General features: G+C 40.6%; 1 protein-coding gene across 1 annotated transcript in view; it reads left to right on the top strand.

The window, feature by feature from the left end:
* LOC139708507 (nucleolar complex protein 2 homolog) overlaps nucleotides 1–11,907 on the top strand; it is a 56,446-nt gene extending 44,539 nt beyond the window's left edge. Inside the window, exons 15-17 of the mRNA XM_071620454.1 lie at nucleotides 4,934–5,077; nucleotides 8,086–8,199; nucleotides 11,284–11,907. Of these exons, the coding sequence (XP_071476555.1) occupies nucleotides 4,934–5,077; nucleotides 8,086–8,199; nucleotides 11,284–11,907 (882 nt within the window). The remainder of the gene's footprint in view (nucleotides 1–4,933; nucleotides 5,078–8,085; nucleotides 8,200–11,283) is intronic.
* The last annotated feature ends 1,959 nt before the right edge of the window (nucleotides 11,908–13,866 follow it).

Genomic DNA, 13,866 nt, shown 5'->3' with positions numbered 1-13,866 from the left:
ATTGCTGTCATGTTCAGGTCCAGGCGATTGAGGTTTCTTAATCTTGCAAAGGCACCATTTAGTACGAGGTACCCTTGAAAGGACAGATCAATATATTCTAGAGATGTGAACCTGACGAATGCGTCTTCAGATATGGTATGGATCAGGTTTCCTGTCAAGACGATGTTATGCAAGTGGTGCATTCCTGCAAATGTCTTCCCATTCAAAGATAGTAACCGGTTGTGTTCCATTTTCAGCGTGTGCAAGGAACCCAGATCCCATGTTCCTGTGATCTTGTCTATGTTGTTTGAGACAAGATTCAAGACTTCTAGAGAGGGAATGCCATTGAATACAAGAGGGTCTAGAACTGCAATGCCATTTTTGGACAGAAGAAGAGTTTTTAAGTTCTTGGTACAGGCAAATGCATGAAGAGGCAAGTGTGACAGTTGGTTCTTTGCCAGATCCAAGTAAGTGAGTGAATTCAATCCACAAAACGAGGCATTTGTGATTGACACTATTCCATTGCTCATGAGGTCCAAATAATTCAGGTTGCTAAACCCCCAAAATGCGTCACTCTGTATTTGAGACAGTTTGTTTAGCCTGAGACTAATTCCAGTGACATTAGGAAAGTCTAGCTGTTGGCCTTTGTGTGTGAGGGGGAGTATCTTGTGGATACTTGCATTGTTGATCCACATTTGAGTGATAGTGTAATTCCCCATGAAAGCTCGCATGTCGAACGTGAGGAGGTCTGTATTGTTCAGATTGAGGTCTTGCAGGTGGCACAAGTGGGAGAAGATTTCGTGAGGAAGTTCAGAGAGGTTGTTAAAGGCCAGGTTGAGGCTGTCGATGGAGCAGCGCCCAATAGCAGCAAAACTCTCTTGGTGAAGATGGGTGATCTTGTTGTAGCTGAGATCAATCTGCGAAAGTTGTTGACAGGAAGAGAACTGTGTGAAACTGATGTTCGCGATCAGGTTGTGGTCGAGAAAGATATTCTGCAAGGCTCGAATGGACCCAAGAGCGTTGTTTGGGATCTCAGTCAGTCTGTTGTGGGATAGATCAAGGATTGCGAGATGGAGATTCTTCTGAAAGAGGACATCTGGAAGACGGCTGATGTTGTTGGAACTCAGATCAAGCACTCGCAAGGCCCGGAGTGACTCAAACGATTTTCCTTCGATCCGATTCAGCACATTCCACTGGAAGAGCAGGATCTTGATTTTCCAATACATAGCCAGTGAATCCTTTGTGATGGTCACAATGCTGTTGTATGATAAGTCGAGCTTGTTGAGGTTGTCTGGAAGGTTCTGAGGGACAGTGGAGAGGTTGAGGTGAGAGCAGTCTGCTTGCAGTGAGGGGCCAAGTCCAGAGATGGAGCACGGGAGAGGTGATGGAGATGGTGACTGTTCCCAGTGGCCCGCACACCATGATAAAGTCGTCAGCGCCCTCAAAACCATGAGAGCAGTACCTCCAGCCATTTTTGTTTACTGCAAAATGATTCACTATGAATTTGCAGCACTGTGTGCACGCATTTTGTGTCTGTTGGAGCAGTCTGTGTCCCGTCACGAGCAAGGGCAATCAGTTTCCTTTGTGCATTTCTCTCAATTACATTTCTTTTGTGCTGCATTTCTCTCAATTCCGTTCTTTTGTGCTGCATTGTTTCAAAATGTGTTTATTGTGCACTTTATCCAGTATTCATTACCAATAGTAACAGAGAAGTGCCATTAAATTGAGGTGTCTGATGACTAAGGTGACAAGATAATGCTAAATATGATTTATTGCATTATGTGTTTACAGAGGGAAAAGCAAATGAATGAATAGTCTTAAATATATACTAAGACATTATGAATGTGGGAAATGTCAGCCTGAAGACATTTCAGATTTCATACCAGTGAACATGTCAATGCAATGAATCAAATGACAAATGAGAAAAACAAAACCAAAACAAAACTATAAAATAAGGCAGCCGCTTAAAAACATTTCACTGTAAGTGTATAATACACAAAACTCCAAATGAATTAGCTGATAGAATTCCTCATAGAACAGTCTAAAATGTTCCAGTACTCTGGTCCAGCAATTATGGAAGTGTACAGACTGTATGTGCTATCCTAGACTAGGTTCTATATTACTGATGGTGTACAATAGAAGGTGTCTGTTAGCGGAGGATTTTTTTTTAAAAAATGTGTATTTGGTTATTCTTTGCAAAAAAAAGATGCACTTGCCATTGGTATTTCACCCTTCTGAAAGTAATAAAGCAGACATCACAGATTGAACAGAGATGGAGTCTATATAATTAGTATTTGTATACATGAGCACAATGCCCCACTTGTTGGCCTTCAGGGGGTCCATAAACCCCAAATGAGAGAATCTCCAAAGGAATCTTCTATAAAACTAGAAATGATGGAGCTATAATGGTATAAGTACAACTGTTTGTTAGTGCATTTTCAAGTTTGTTTGTAATGTCAAATCCAATTGTGCCCCCATTAGTGCTCAGGGGGAGTGGGGGATGGGGGGGGGGGGGGGGAGAGAACCAAAGTGGGGGTAATTTTCACATGTTCATATTCTTCTTGAAAATACCCTGCTCCCTCAGAAGCACCTAAAGCCCCTCAAGTTTGCTATGTCCTTCTTAGAATAGAATATGTCAAAGGTGAACTTGCGATAGTCAGATGAGCGTGAGACCCCCAGGTTCTTTTTTGTTTGTTTGTTTTTGGGGTGTTTTTTTTTTTTTTTGCAAGAATGCGTGGAAGGTGAACTTGCGATACTCAGGTGAGTGCCAGACCCCCAGGTTTCTGTTTGTTTTTTTATATGTGGTTGTGAGAAATAAATATACTGATTTAAGAACACCATCATTTGGACCTTACTAATGAGGACTTGAAACCAATTTATTGACAATTAAAAGTTTTATGAAAGGGAAATGAAATGTCCACAGAGTGAGGGGAAAAAAATAGACAATAACAATGATGATGATAGCAAGACTGCAAACAGAAATAGGCATGTACCAAGACTACACCGTATGCCCCCCCCCCCCCCCCCCCCCCCCCGCGGACTGCAATCTGATTTTCTTCGATGATAACTTTAAAAATGATGAATCAATAGAAATGCAATTTCAAAGGTGTGAAACTATAACTTATTACATACATCTTACAGAAAACCCTGTCCGATTTGCTTCAGTGGTCACAGAGAAATTCTGATCTTTGTAGAGCATGTCAGGAATCCCTTTCCTGTAAGTTTTGTGCATTGTGCTCACACTTTACAAAATGGCAAGAGCATCCTAGTGCTAAACTTGGAAGAACGGACCCATGACATGCTTTACAATGATCCACATTTTCTGTGACCACGTAACCAAATTGAATGGGATTTTCTGCAAGGTAATGAAGGTAAGAATTTATACTTGTAGTTTCATACCTTTTCATTTTTAAAGTTATCAATGCGGAAATCGGGTTGTAATCTTTTTATTTTTATTTTTTGGACATACTCTACAGATATCACCATATATTCAGCTTAATAGAGGAGGACCTTGTAAGTGATTACCAAAAATTCACAACTTGAATCAAGTCAAATGACCTTTTTAAAGTTTAAGAAGCAAAATCTGTGTGTAAAATTACACTAATGGTACTGTAGTTTATTCTTCAGCATTACACATTTCGTAGGAATCTGATCATACAATGAATACTACAACATATAGCCTGTGGTTCATCATGTTAGCTTTAGAACTGTAAAGCTATATTACGTGTCCAAGGGAGTGAAAAGTTTACATAAAGTTCCATCCCACATAGAATCCTTAATGCATAGTTCATAATTTCCATATGTTTGATACTTCAAAGCTGACACTAGGTGATTTGTATGCACACTATTTGTTTGTTTGTCTGCTCTTACAGAGACTCCAACCCCAAACACCTTCTGATCTGGAGATTCTCCCGCCCGAAACCCCTAGCAAACGGGAGACTCCAAGTTGATGTGTGCGAAGCGCGAAGTTCCTAGGGTTCTAGATGTTCTCTGGTGCTCTCTAAGGCTTATTTTTTCAACATACAATAGCAATAAGTAAGAAATCCTTTCCACCGGGAGACACAGAGCCAGGGCGGGAGAAATCAAATCTCCAGCGGGAGAATGGGAGATTTTGCAAAAATGGGTTTTCGGCGGGAGATCTCCCGTCGAAAACGGGAGAGTTGGAGTCTCTGCTCTTAGTAGGACATGGGACTTCACATCTGTGCAAAGCTTGCAGGGAACAATGAATAATTTTTTGTCAGTTTCCAACCGCCCAAAACCTGGGCCCTGTTGCATAAAAGTTGCAGTCAAGCATAAATCAGAAAATCAAGCATAAGTCTGTGAATACACAACTCTAATTGGCTGATACTGACTTGTGTGTGATTTTCTCACTTACGTTTGATTGCATCTTTTTATGCAACGGGGCCCTGGTGTAGTGATTGCTCAGCCAGATGCTGAGCATTGCAAAGTAATGTAATTGCGCTTTGCTCATAATCCCTGTACCAAATTTGGTTAGGGTAGCACTTAATATGCAACACAAAAAGAGCTCGAAGAATCTGCTAGACTGAAGTTGACCTTTACCAGTGATTGTACGCTTCAGTGAACATATTCACTGATGAGCAATTCTATATTAGCAGGCTTGCGCTAGTTGTAGTTTTCGAATGTACCACAGAGGGCAGCAAACAAAGATTAATTTACTTGAAGAATCATAATGTAAAAGTGGTTATTTTTGCATGAAGAGTTTTTCACGCTATGCCAAGTAAGATGAATTTCATGTGTTTTTTCTTTCTGTGGAATCAAGACGTTACATAGTGGCACATATAACAAACAAAAATATTTGTGGGCTCTTATTTTTGTGCTAGTTTCTGGTCACGCGAAATGAGCTAAAATTTCCACACTGCAACAATTTCCACGTTTACGGTAATATCTGATGACTGATACCCCATAAACAAGTCTGTTTCTGCCTCTCTTGCAGCTGAGGTCTTTCCTCAAGAAGTGCAAGGTGGCCAACTTCACCCGCCAGATGAAGCAACTCCTGGACAAGGTCCTGGAGAACTGCCAAGAGGTCACCAGGAGGCGAGAGAAGGTCACCTTTGGCCTGGCAGATGACAAGGCCGTGGTAGGTGTCATGTGACTCCCCATTGCCCCTCCCCCCCCCTTTCTTTATACCCCCGCCACACATAGACCCTGTTTACAGTGCGGGGCTGGGCCAAGCCGCGGCCGAGCCCAGCCTCAATTGCTAGGCCGGGCCCCGCAATTTTGTCCGTTTACACTGCCAAGCTCGGCCGCGCTTTTGATTCAAACCTTACAATATTTTGTCGTAGTGGCGCTCTGCTTGTAAACAAACGCAATTTGGTATTGTCTGGTTTTGAGACCTTTGCCAAATGAATTCCGTGGCGACGAAGTGGCCGTTCGGGCAAAGGCCTTTTCCGAAGGAAAAAATCCTTTGCAGGACAAAACCACCTTAAACTATACTAGTTTTCGACGTTGAGGGGGTTAATATCCTGAATAACGAAATAGTACAGGCAGAGGGTTTGGAAGCCAGACTAAAATTGGCCGCCCATTTGGCCCAGTTTGCGTTTACACTGAGAAAAGGCCGGGCTCGGCCGCGGCCGGGACCACCTCCAGAGCGTGGCCAAATATGAGGCCAATTTTGGCCTCGCATTTGGCCTTTTGCGCGTTTACACTGAAATGAAGGTGGGCTCGGCCGAGCCTCGCACTGTAAACGGGGTCTTAGTGTGAAGGGGGTATATAGGAATCAACGTGATGTTGGTCGGTTGGGCGGGCGGTCGGTCGGTCGGTCGGTCGGTCTGTTGCAAAATCTTGCGTCGCGAACTCCTCCTACAGTTTTGAAGCAATTTAAATGAAACTTAGGGTAAATGATGATATTGAGGTATAGATGTGCAAGACATGTTTTTTGTGTTTGTCGGACAATGCCTTGCCATGGTAACCATAATTTCACCAAAACCTTGTGGATTGAATAACTTCCATAGTATTTAAGCAGTCAATTTCAAAATTGGTATCTATGATGATCTATAGGTGTAGTTATGCAAGACACTCTTTGTGTTTGTACTTGACAAAGCATTGTTGCCATGGTAACCACATGTTTCTTCGAAATCTTGTGGAGTGAACAACTTCCACAGTTTTGAAGCAATTGAAATCAAATTTGGTAGGCATTATGGCCTTGAGGCATAGATGTGGAACACATAATTTTTGTGTTTGTCAGACAAAGCCTTGCCATGGTAACCATAATTTTACCAAAACCTTGTGGATTGAATAACTTCCACATCATTCAAGCAATTAAGGTCAAATTTAGTATGTATGATGATCGGGAGGTGTAGTTATGCAAGACACCAATGTGTTAATATAAGAAAAATGTGTTGCTATGGTAACCACTCATTTTTGTATCAAATTGAACCATTTAATCTATGAAGGTGAAATTTGGTGTGTATGATGCTCTTTAAGTGTAGTTTTGCAAAATGTCCTTTGTATTTGTATCGGACAATGCATTGCCATGGTAACCACATTTTTTTTTTTTAAATCCTGTGGAGTGAACTTCTTCCACAGTTTTCAAGCAATTGAAACCAAATTTGGTAGGCATTATGGCCCTGAGGTATAGATGTGGAACACATAATTTTTGTGTTTGTCACACAAACCGTTGCCATGGTAACCACAATTTTACCAAAACCTTGCAGATCGAATAACTTTTCCATCATTCAAGCAATTAAAGTCAAATTTAGTATATTTCATGATCTAGAAGTGTAGTTTTGCAAGACACCAATGTGTTAGTTTAAGGAAAATGTGTTGCCATGGTAACCACTCATTTTTGTATCAAAATAAACCATTCAAGCTATGAAGGTCAAATTTGGTGTGTATGATGGTCTTTAAGTGTAGCATGTTTCCATTTGCTGTAAGTTTTATACTCAGTGTCAACTCTGTAAGTGTACAGTAAACAAAAATTATTCTGTTTCCAATTCGACAAGTGCACAAACTTGGTATTAACGTCATTGCCCTCATGACATCACATACTATAAAGCAACACTAGGGACGGGGGTATTAATCACCTTCAGTGATAATTCTAGTTGTTTTTGTCTGTGTCTGCTAGAGCAAGAAGAAGACATCAATGAATAACCTGCGTGCGTCCTGGTTGTTCGAGTACTTTCAGTAGAGCTTCCTTAGCTGCAGTGTAGATCAGTTAGTGTAGAGACTTCTTCTCATGTATCATTGATATATGTTAGAAGCATTATTTTGATTCAATTCCAATGAAACTGGGCTTTGATTAATTCTTTTTTTCAACAGAATATACTGACAACATGTACTGATTGAGATTGGATATTCGTTTTGGTGATGGTAAAAAAACCCCCCAAAAATAACTATTTGTTCATGCCTGTAATTTTAAAAGAAAAAAAAAGCACCCAATGCACTTGTAGATTATTCTTCTTTTTCTCTTTTCTTTTTTTAGGGTGGTTACCATTGGCCCTTAACCCTCCCCCCCCCCCCCCACACACACACACATACACCCTGCAAGATGTTCCATGGCCCCTGTTATTACCTGGGTCAGTGGGCCTACAGAGCACTAACTCTACTCCCAAGACAGCAAATACATAAAGTCAAACTTGTCATAGTGGCCACCTGTCTATAGCGGCCAATAAAAACAATTCCCTCCAAGAGAAATGGCATGTTGAAGACCTTGTTTATAGTGACCACCTGCCTATAACTGCCACTTTTCATTGTCATCCTTGGATGGCCGCTACAGACAGGTTTGACCGTACATTATACTGTTTACCCTGTTATTTTCGTGTACAGATATTTTCGCGGATGACGAGGTAAGAGACATTTTTGCGAGATGTTGTTTTCGCTAATCGACGCCGACCTTTACATTAGTGCTCTATTAACAAAGCGTTTGGAGACATTTTCGTGTGTTGTCAAATTTGCGATCCAACTGAACTGTGATTCGCGAAATCTGCGAAAATTAAACCTCGCAAAAATAACAGCTTATACAGTAAGTTTTGTAACTATGCAGAAATGGAACAGCAGGAAACTGTGGAGTGATTGCATTAGTGTTTTTCTTAACTTTGTGTTTGTCTCTTCTTTTTTTGGCTGTTCATTTTTTTGGTGATCTGACAGAGAGCGTGGGAGATGAAGAACAAGGAGCAGGGCACACCAATCCTGAAGTTCTACCAGACTTACAAGAAGCTGAGGGAGCGAGAGCTCAAGCATGAGGAAGCTGGCAAAGAAAGGGTGAGAATACTCCCCTGGCGCTTCGGTGGCACACCTCTCATGCCCTGCAGTTCACTTTTGAAAAGGGGAATGAAAAACATTCGACACTAGAGTTTAGTTTAATAATTTCTCATCCTGTCATGGTTACACACCAAAGAAAAAAAAAAGCATTGTGAAAACCATAGTCACCCAGAATGTAATTATAGATATGACAGGTACTGTATACATTACATATTTCATGAAGTGGTTTTGATTTGGTAAATTTAGACAATTTTTGGAAAATTGATAGCACACTAAATTGCTGTTTCCCAATTGATATAAATGCAAGGAATATTGTCTCTATTATTTGAAACCGCTATCTTTGCTTCTTAAAGGGGATGGCTAGTAACAGATCAGTGGGAATCACTGGGAATGCTAGGGGATGATTATTTCAATCCTTGTGGGATTCATTTAAGAATACATTATATATCTAATGTTGTGTGAAAATTGTTTGCTTCAGAATGGTCTCATATTCAAGTAATGTGAAGTTTAATGTTTCCAGGTTAGCATGCCTGTACAGTGACGGGGTGATGGTTAACGGCCCGTTAACAATCGCCCAGTCATTGTACAGGCATGCTAACCTGGAAACATTAAACTTCACATTACTTGAATATGAGACCATTCTGAAGCAAACAATTTTCACACAACAATAGATATATAATGTATTATATACCTCATTTCTAGAATCCTCTCATCTGATTGGTTAAAAGGGGAGTCGTGAAAATAGCTGTGCCCTATTTTTGAGTTACTGTGACCGGGGCCCGGGCACAGTTAGTAAATAGGTTTGGAGACAGTTGCGACCCTGTACACATAGATCGCTCATATGTACGCACCAATGATACGACCGCCGCGCATTCGATCAGCGTGCTGTAAAAGAGACTAGTGGACTGGTTTGGAGACAGTCGAACCCCGTACACTGTACACATAGATGATCACTCATGTACGCACCAATGATACAACCGCCGCGCTGTCGATCAGCATTGATTACGAGTGCTGTAAAAGAGACTAGAATCTATATTTTCGGTATATAAAACAAATAATGACTGCTTGATATTCGGGGTACAGTTAAAATTATGTAGGCCCTCGGTGATGTGAAAACCATAACTATGCCCTCAGCTTCGCTTCGGCCATGGTTACGGTTTTCACATCACCTTGGGACCATAATTTTAACTGTGCCCCTCATAGCAGTCATTATTTGTATACTCTTAACCCTATTCTGACTGGGGGGGGGGGGTCAAATTGACCGCCCCCCCCCTCGACATTTCGCTCTACGATTCCGCAACGTACAAAGATTTTGCCGCGTTGTTTCATGACTTTTTTCATTGAAGTCTCCTGCATATTTTGAGACCAAATTTGCGACGTTTGGACGCACCGTTTTAAAGTTACGTAATGTTTTGCATATGCATGTCAACACAAAAACAGCTCAAATTCATGATATCGTGTGCAAATCCAATGCAAATTGTGTTTTTTTGTGAAATCGATATAAATTAGATTATTTCAACTTTTAACCATTGAAATTAATCAATTCTAATATAGATAAGCTTGAAAAAGTGCCTGCAACAAATTTTGGCAAAAAAAAAAAAGAAAACAAAAGATCGAAAAAACAGTGAAATACATAAGAAATTAACAAAACAATAAAAACAAAAAAACTAATTTTGATTGTGCTATTTTTTGAAAAGAAAATTGTCTGATGTGTCTTGAGGAACTCTGACACAAAAATTTAGCAACCGTTCAGTCTTTTTAATGGAGTTATAGGTGAAAATATGATTTCATGCATAAATTTGCATAATTAATTTACTAAAAATAGAAAGCCAAGATTTTTCTATTGTATGACCATGTAATCTTATAGTTGACATCCAGCTCTATCTTCAGACAAAATTTTGCGGCGATCCCGTGATCGGCGGCCGAGATCTGAGGATGGGGTCAAATTGACCCCCCCCCCCCCAGTAAAAACTTGGTCTCAAATAGCCCAATTAAAATAGGGTTAAATGAATCCCACAAGGATTGGAACAATCATCCTCCAGCATTCCCACCGATTCCCACTAATCAGATACTAGCCATCCCCTTTAAAAGGGATGGTTCTATTTTTTCCCCTCATTCTGTTTCAGTGGTTCATGATCTGCAATTAAACCATACACCCTTGATTCATGAAGTATAATGCATGCAAAATGTATGCCATATGCAATATGGGTGTATTGTAAAGTGTATGTGTGTGTGTGTGTATATGCAAATTTCTTGCAATGTTTAGTTGATGTTGTAACATTAGCTCTTTGTGTGCTTTGCGTGCCCATTGGCACAGAAAAACCCCCATAGCCTATTATACACCATTCAAGAGAAAGGGTCAACAAACATTGAGTGTTAAAGGCATAATTTACCATTTGCAGATGAAACAAAAAACCAGCACTAGTGCTTCAAAATAGTTCTAAAATGTGAGTTAGGGATACAAACAACCAATGTAAAAATTTGAATCAGTATAATCGATGTTGATTATTGTTAAATATACAAAATGTGAACAATAGTTATGATGAAAATGTTTTCAGACTAAATAGTCTACAGTTACGGTTTATTGAGAAAAATAGTGATATCTCTTTATAGTTTTGGCTTTATTGCAAAAATTTTATATAGTAGGATGTTTTGTGATGCAACTGACCTACAAATATGCATCAAATGTGATATCTTGAACATTTTTTAAATCACTGCTCCGAAAGGTAAACAGAACCGTTAAGTTAAAAATTCTTGTGTCAAGTTATTTTCATTCCAATTGATTGACAGGTTGCCCTTTACAAGTGTAAATAAGCAGTGATTATTCAGTGTTTTTGAGTTATAGTCATGATAAAAATCATTGACATACATACTTGCGTGGGATTCGAACCCACAAGATCCTGACTGTTGGACAGGCGTCATATCCACAAGACTAGCAAACTTCTGCCTGATAGCCTGTGATGGTTCTTATCCGTTATGGCAATGGGTCATTCAGTTGCAGTCAGTTGCAATAAATATTGAGTGTGGTAGACATTAAGTGATTACACATTTCACTCTTGCCTGTCTTCGAATCTCCTCCCTCAGCTTATCGATGACAAGATCCCCACCATCAGCCAGAGCAAGAAGCGGAAGCTCGAGAGCAAGATGGAGCTCAAGGACCTCTTCAAGAAGGACGTCGGGTCGGACGACGAGGAGGACCTCTTCAAGCGGGTGGAGCGAAAGCAGACGAGGATGAAGGAGAAGAGATCGAGAAAAGGAGGCAAGGACGACGATGATGATGACAACGACGACGACGGATTGGAATCTTTGGACGAGGATGAGCTGGCGGCCCTGAGCGAGGGTAGCAGAGATAGCACAGACGAGGATGATGATGAGGATGAGGATGAGGATGATGATGATGAGGAGGAGGAGGAAGATGGTGGTTCGCATCCGACGTCGAGGAAGACAGTAGGCAAGGGAGGGAAAAGTTACGAGATGGAGCAAAGCTTAGGTGATGCGGATGAGAGAGAAGATGTTGTTGAGGACTTCAAGATGTGGTCTGACGAGGAAGAGGAAGAGGAAAAGCCGAAGAAAGCGAAGAGGAGAAAGACTGTAGGTGCTCAGAAGAAGCAACTCAAGAGTAAGAAGGCAATGAAGGCACCGGTTTCGAAACAAAGTAGGCCCAATGGCGAGGCAAAAGGAAAGAAAAAGAAACAGGTTAAAACATGACCACCCTTTTGTGATGAACTCGGGAGTTATTTATGAGAAATGTAGTGAGAGCACACAAATACACCCATCCATTGCTCTTCTGGGCCCCGTTTCATAAAAAAGTTGCTGTGATAGCAACTCTTGCTGGAATGGCAATTGTCATGGTAACGACAAGAATCAAGCTTCCTGATTGGCTGTTCCAATGGGGATTTACTATTCTAGCAAGAGTTGCTATCCTGACATCTTTTATGAAACGGGGCTCTGGAGTGACGATTATTTCACAAAGGCTATGACCATAGATGAAAGGTAACTCTTACTCATGAAGTCACCAATACACTTAAATCTTATTTGACTCACAGAAATGATTGTGGCTTGGACTTGCTTGATTTTGAGCTCTTTGTATACTCTTACTCTCACTGGTTAGTCTTGCTCGACGGCATACATGTCTCATTTGTTGCCGGTGTTCATCTCTTAAAGGGGCACATGACTGTCAAAGAGTCTCTCAATTCCCTCTAATGCTATTGGGCATAACAATGACTACATCTACAAATTGTGTCTTGGTTTAATTAAATGCCTAATTTTTGTACAGGGAGAACTCAATATCACGAACACTGCTATAACAGGATATCAGTTACTACGAGGAAACTTTCAGTCTCGACTTCCCTTCCACACAAATCTGTGTAGTGCTACTCTTATAGCAAGATTGGCTGTTTCAAAATAACTGCTATAGCAAGATAAACTTCGTGACTTCCAAATAAAGGAAAGCAGTTAATGAAACCTGTTGTAGTGAGGTAAAGTGAAATTTCTTTGGGTAAAGCTTTACTTCGCCTGTGCGATCATGTTCGAAGATTCTACAGGTCAATGGGATGCAAACTGTGTCTTGCATATACTGCATTGTATTCCACTTAGTGCAGCATGTTATATATGTGTGTGTGTGTGTGCACATATGTATGTATGCCTGCATAGGGTTTGCTAAAGTATTTACAGCAAAGCACATAAACACCAAATTTGCCACACATATTATACAAATGATGCACAGGACAGAGTGAATCGGTGAGAATTGGATGCACGAGTTTAACTTTGGAACTGTTTAAACCCACAAACGCAACGAGTGAGTTTTAGACTGTTCCAAAGTTAAACGAGAGCATCCAATTCTCACTGATCCACGAAATAGGCCTGTGCATCATTTGTGTTATAAAATGGGCCTGTAAATTAATGAAATACGACCATTTTCCCCATCATGCGTCCGGTACACCTACTACACTATACAAGACTTGAGACATGCGTTCATATTTTACCGGACGCATGGCTCAGTGTGGATCAGTGTGGATCAGTAAAAATCAATGCATGACAATTGACCAATCAGATTGCAGAGATTCTAAAGCCCATTTTGTAACTCCTGATACATGTACTACATCAGGGCTGCACACTAACCCATTTTCCCCACTCATCCAACCTGTCCCTGTCGGACTGGTAGGTACCCAGTTTTGTAATTTTTTTATTGGTCCAAACCTGCAATTTATTGGTCCTGTTCTTTTCTTTTCTTTTTCGTTTTCGTTTTTTTTTTTTTTTTTTGACTGGCCCTAACAATATTAGTTTTTGCTGTTGTTGTTGTTGTTGTTTTTTTTTCAGTGGTCATGGTGGACTAGTAAAGTTGTCAATTCCTGAAAAGTTACTTGCCCGACAGTGAATTTTACTGGTCTGGGACCGTAGGACCAGTGACCAATTGTCACTCTTAAGTGTTGACTACATCATCTGGTACAGTGTACTGCTATTGCAAGGTAAAGACATTCCACCATCACAGCCTCCTGTGCTATCAGGGTGCATGTATTGACCTGTTACGTGCTGGTTGTGAGTGCATGGCAAAATAGGAATGGCCTTCATTCATGTCATAGGTACAGTAAACCTTTTGTAAGTCAACTTCATGTCTGTCAATAAATCATGTTAATTGATGCACTGAATTGAAGTCCTCAGTTTGTT

Source organism: Diadema antillarum, unplaced genomic scaffold (assembly GCF_040938485.1).
Source record: "Diadema antillarum isolate AM-2024a unplaced genomic scaffold, OU_Dant_1.0 seq00001343_RagTag, whole genome shotgun sequence".
In the NCBI taxonomy this organism is placed as follows: Eukaryota; Metazoa; Echinodermata; class Echinoidea; order Diadematoida; family Diadematidae; genus Diadema; species Diadema antillarum.
Note: the sequence above shows the minus strand (reverse complement) of the source record. Positions and strands in the feature narration are given on the sequence as shown.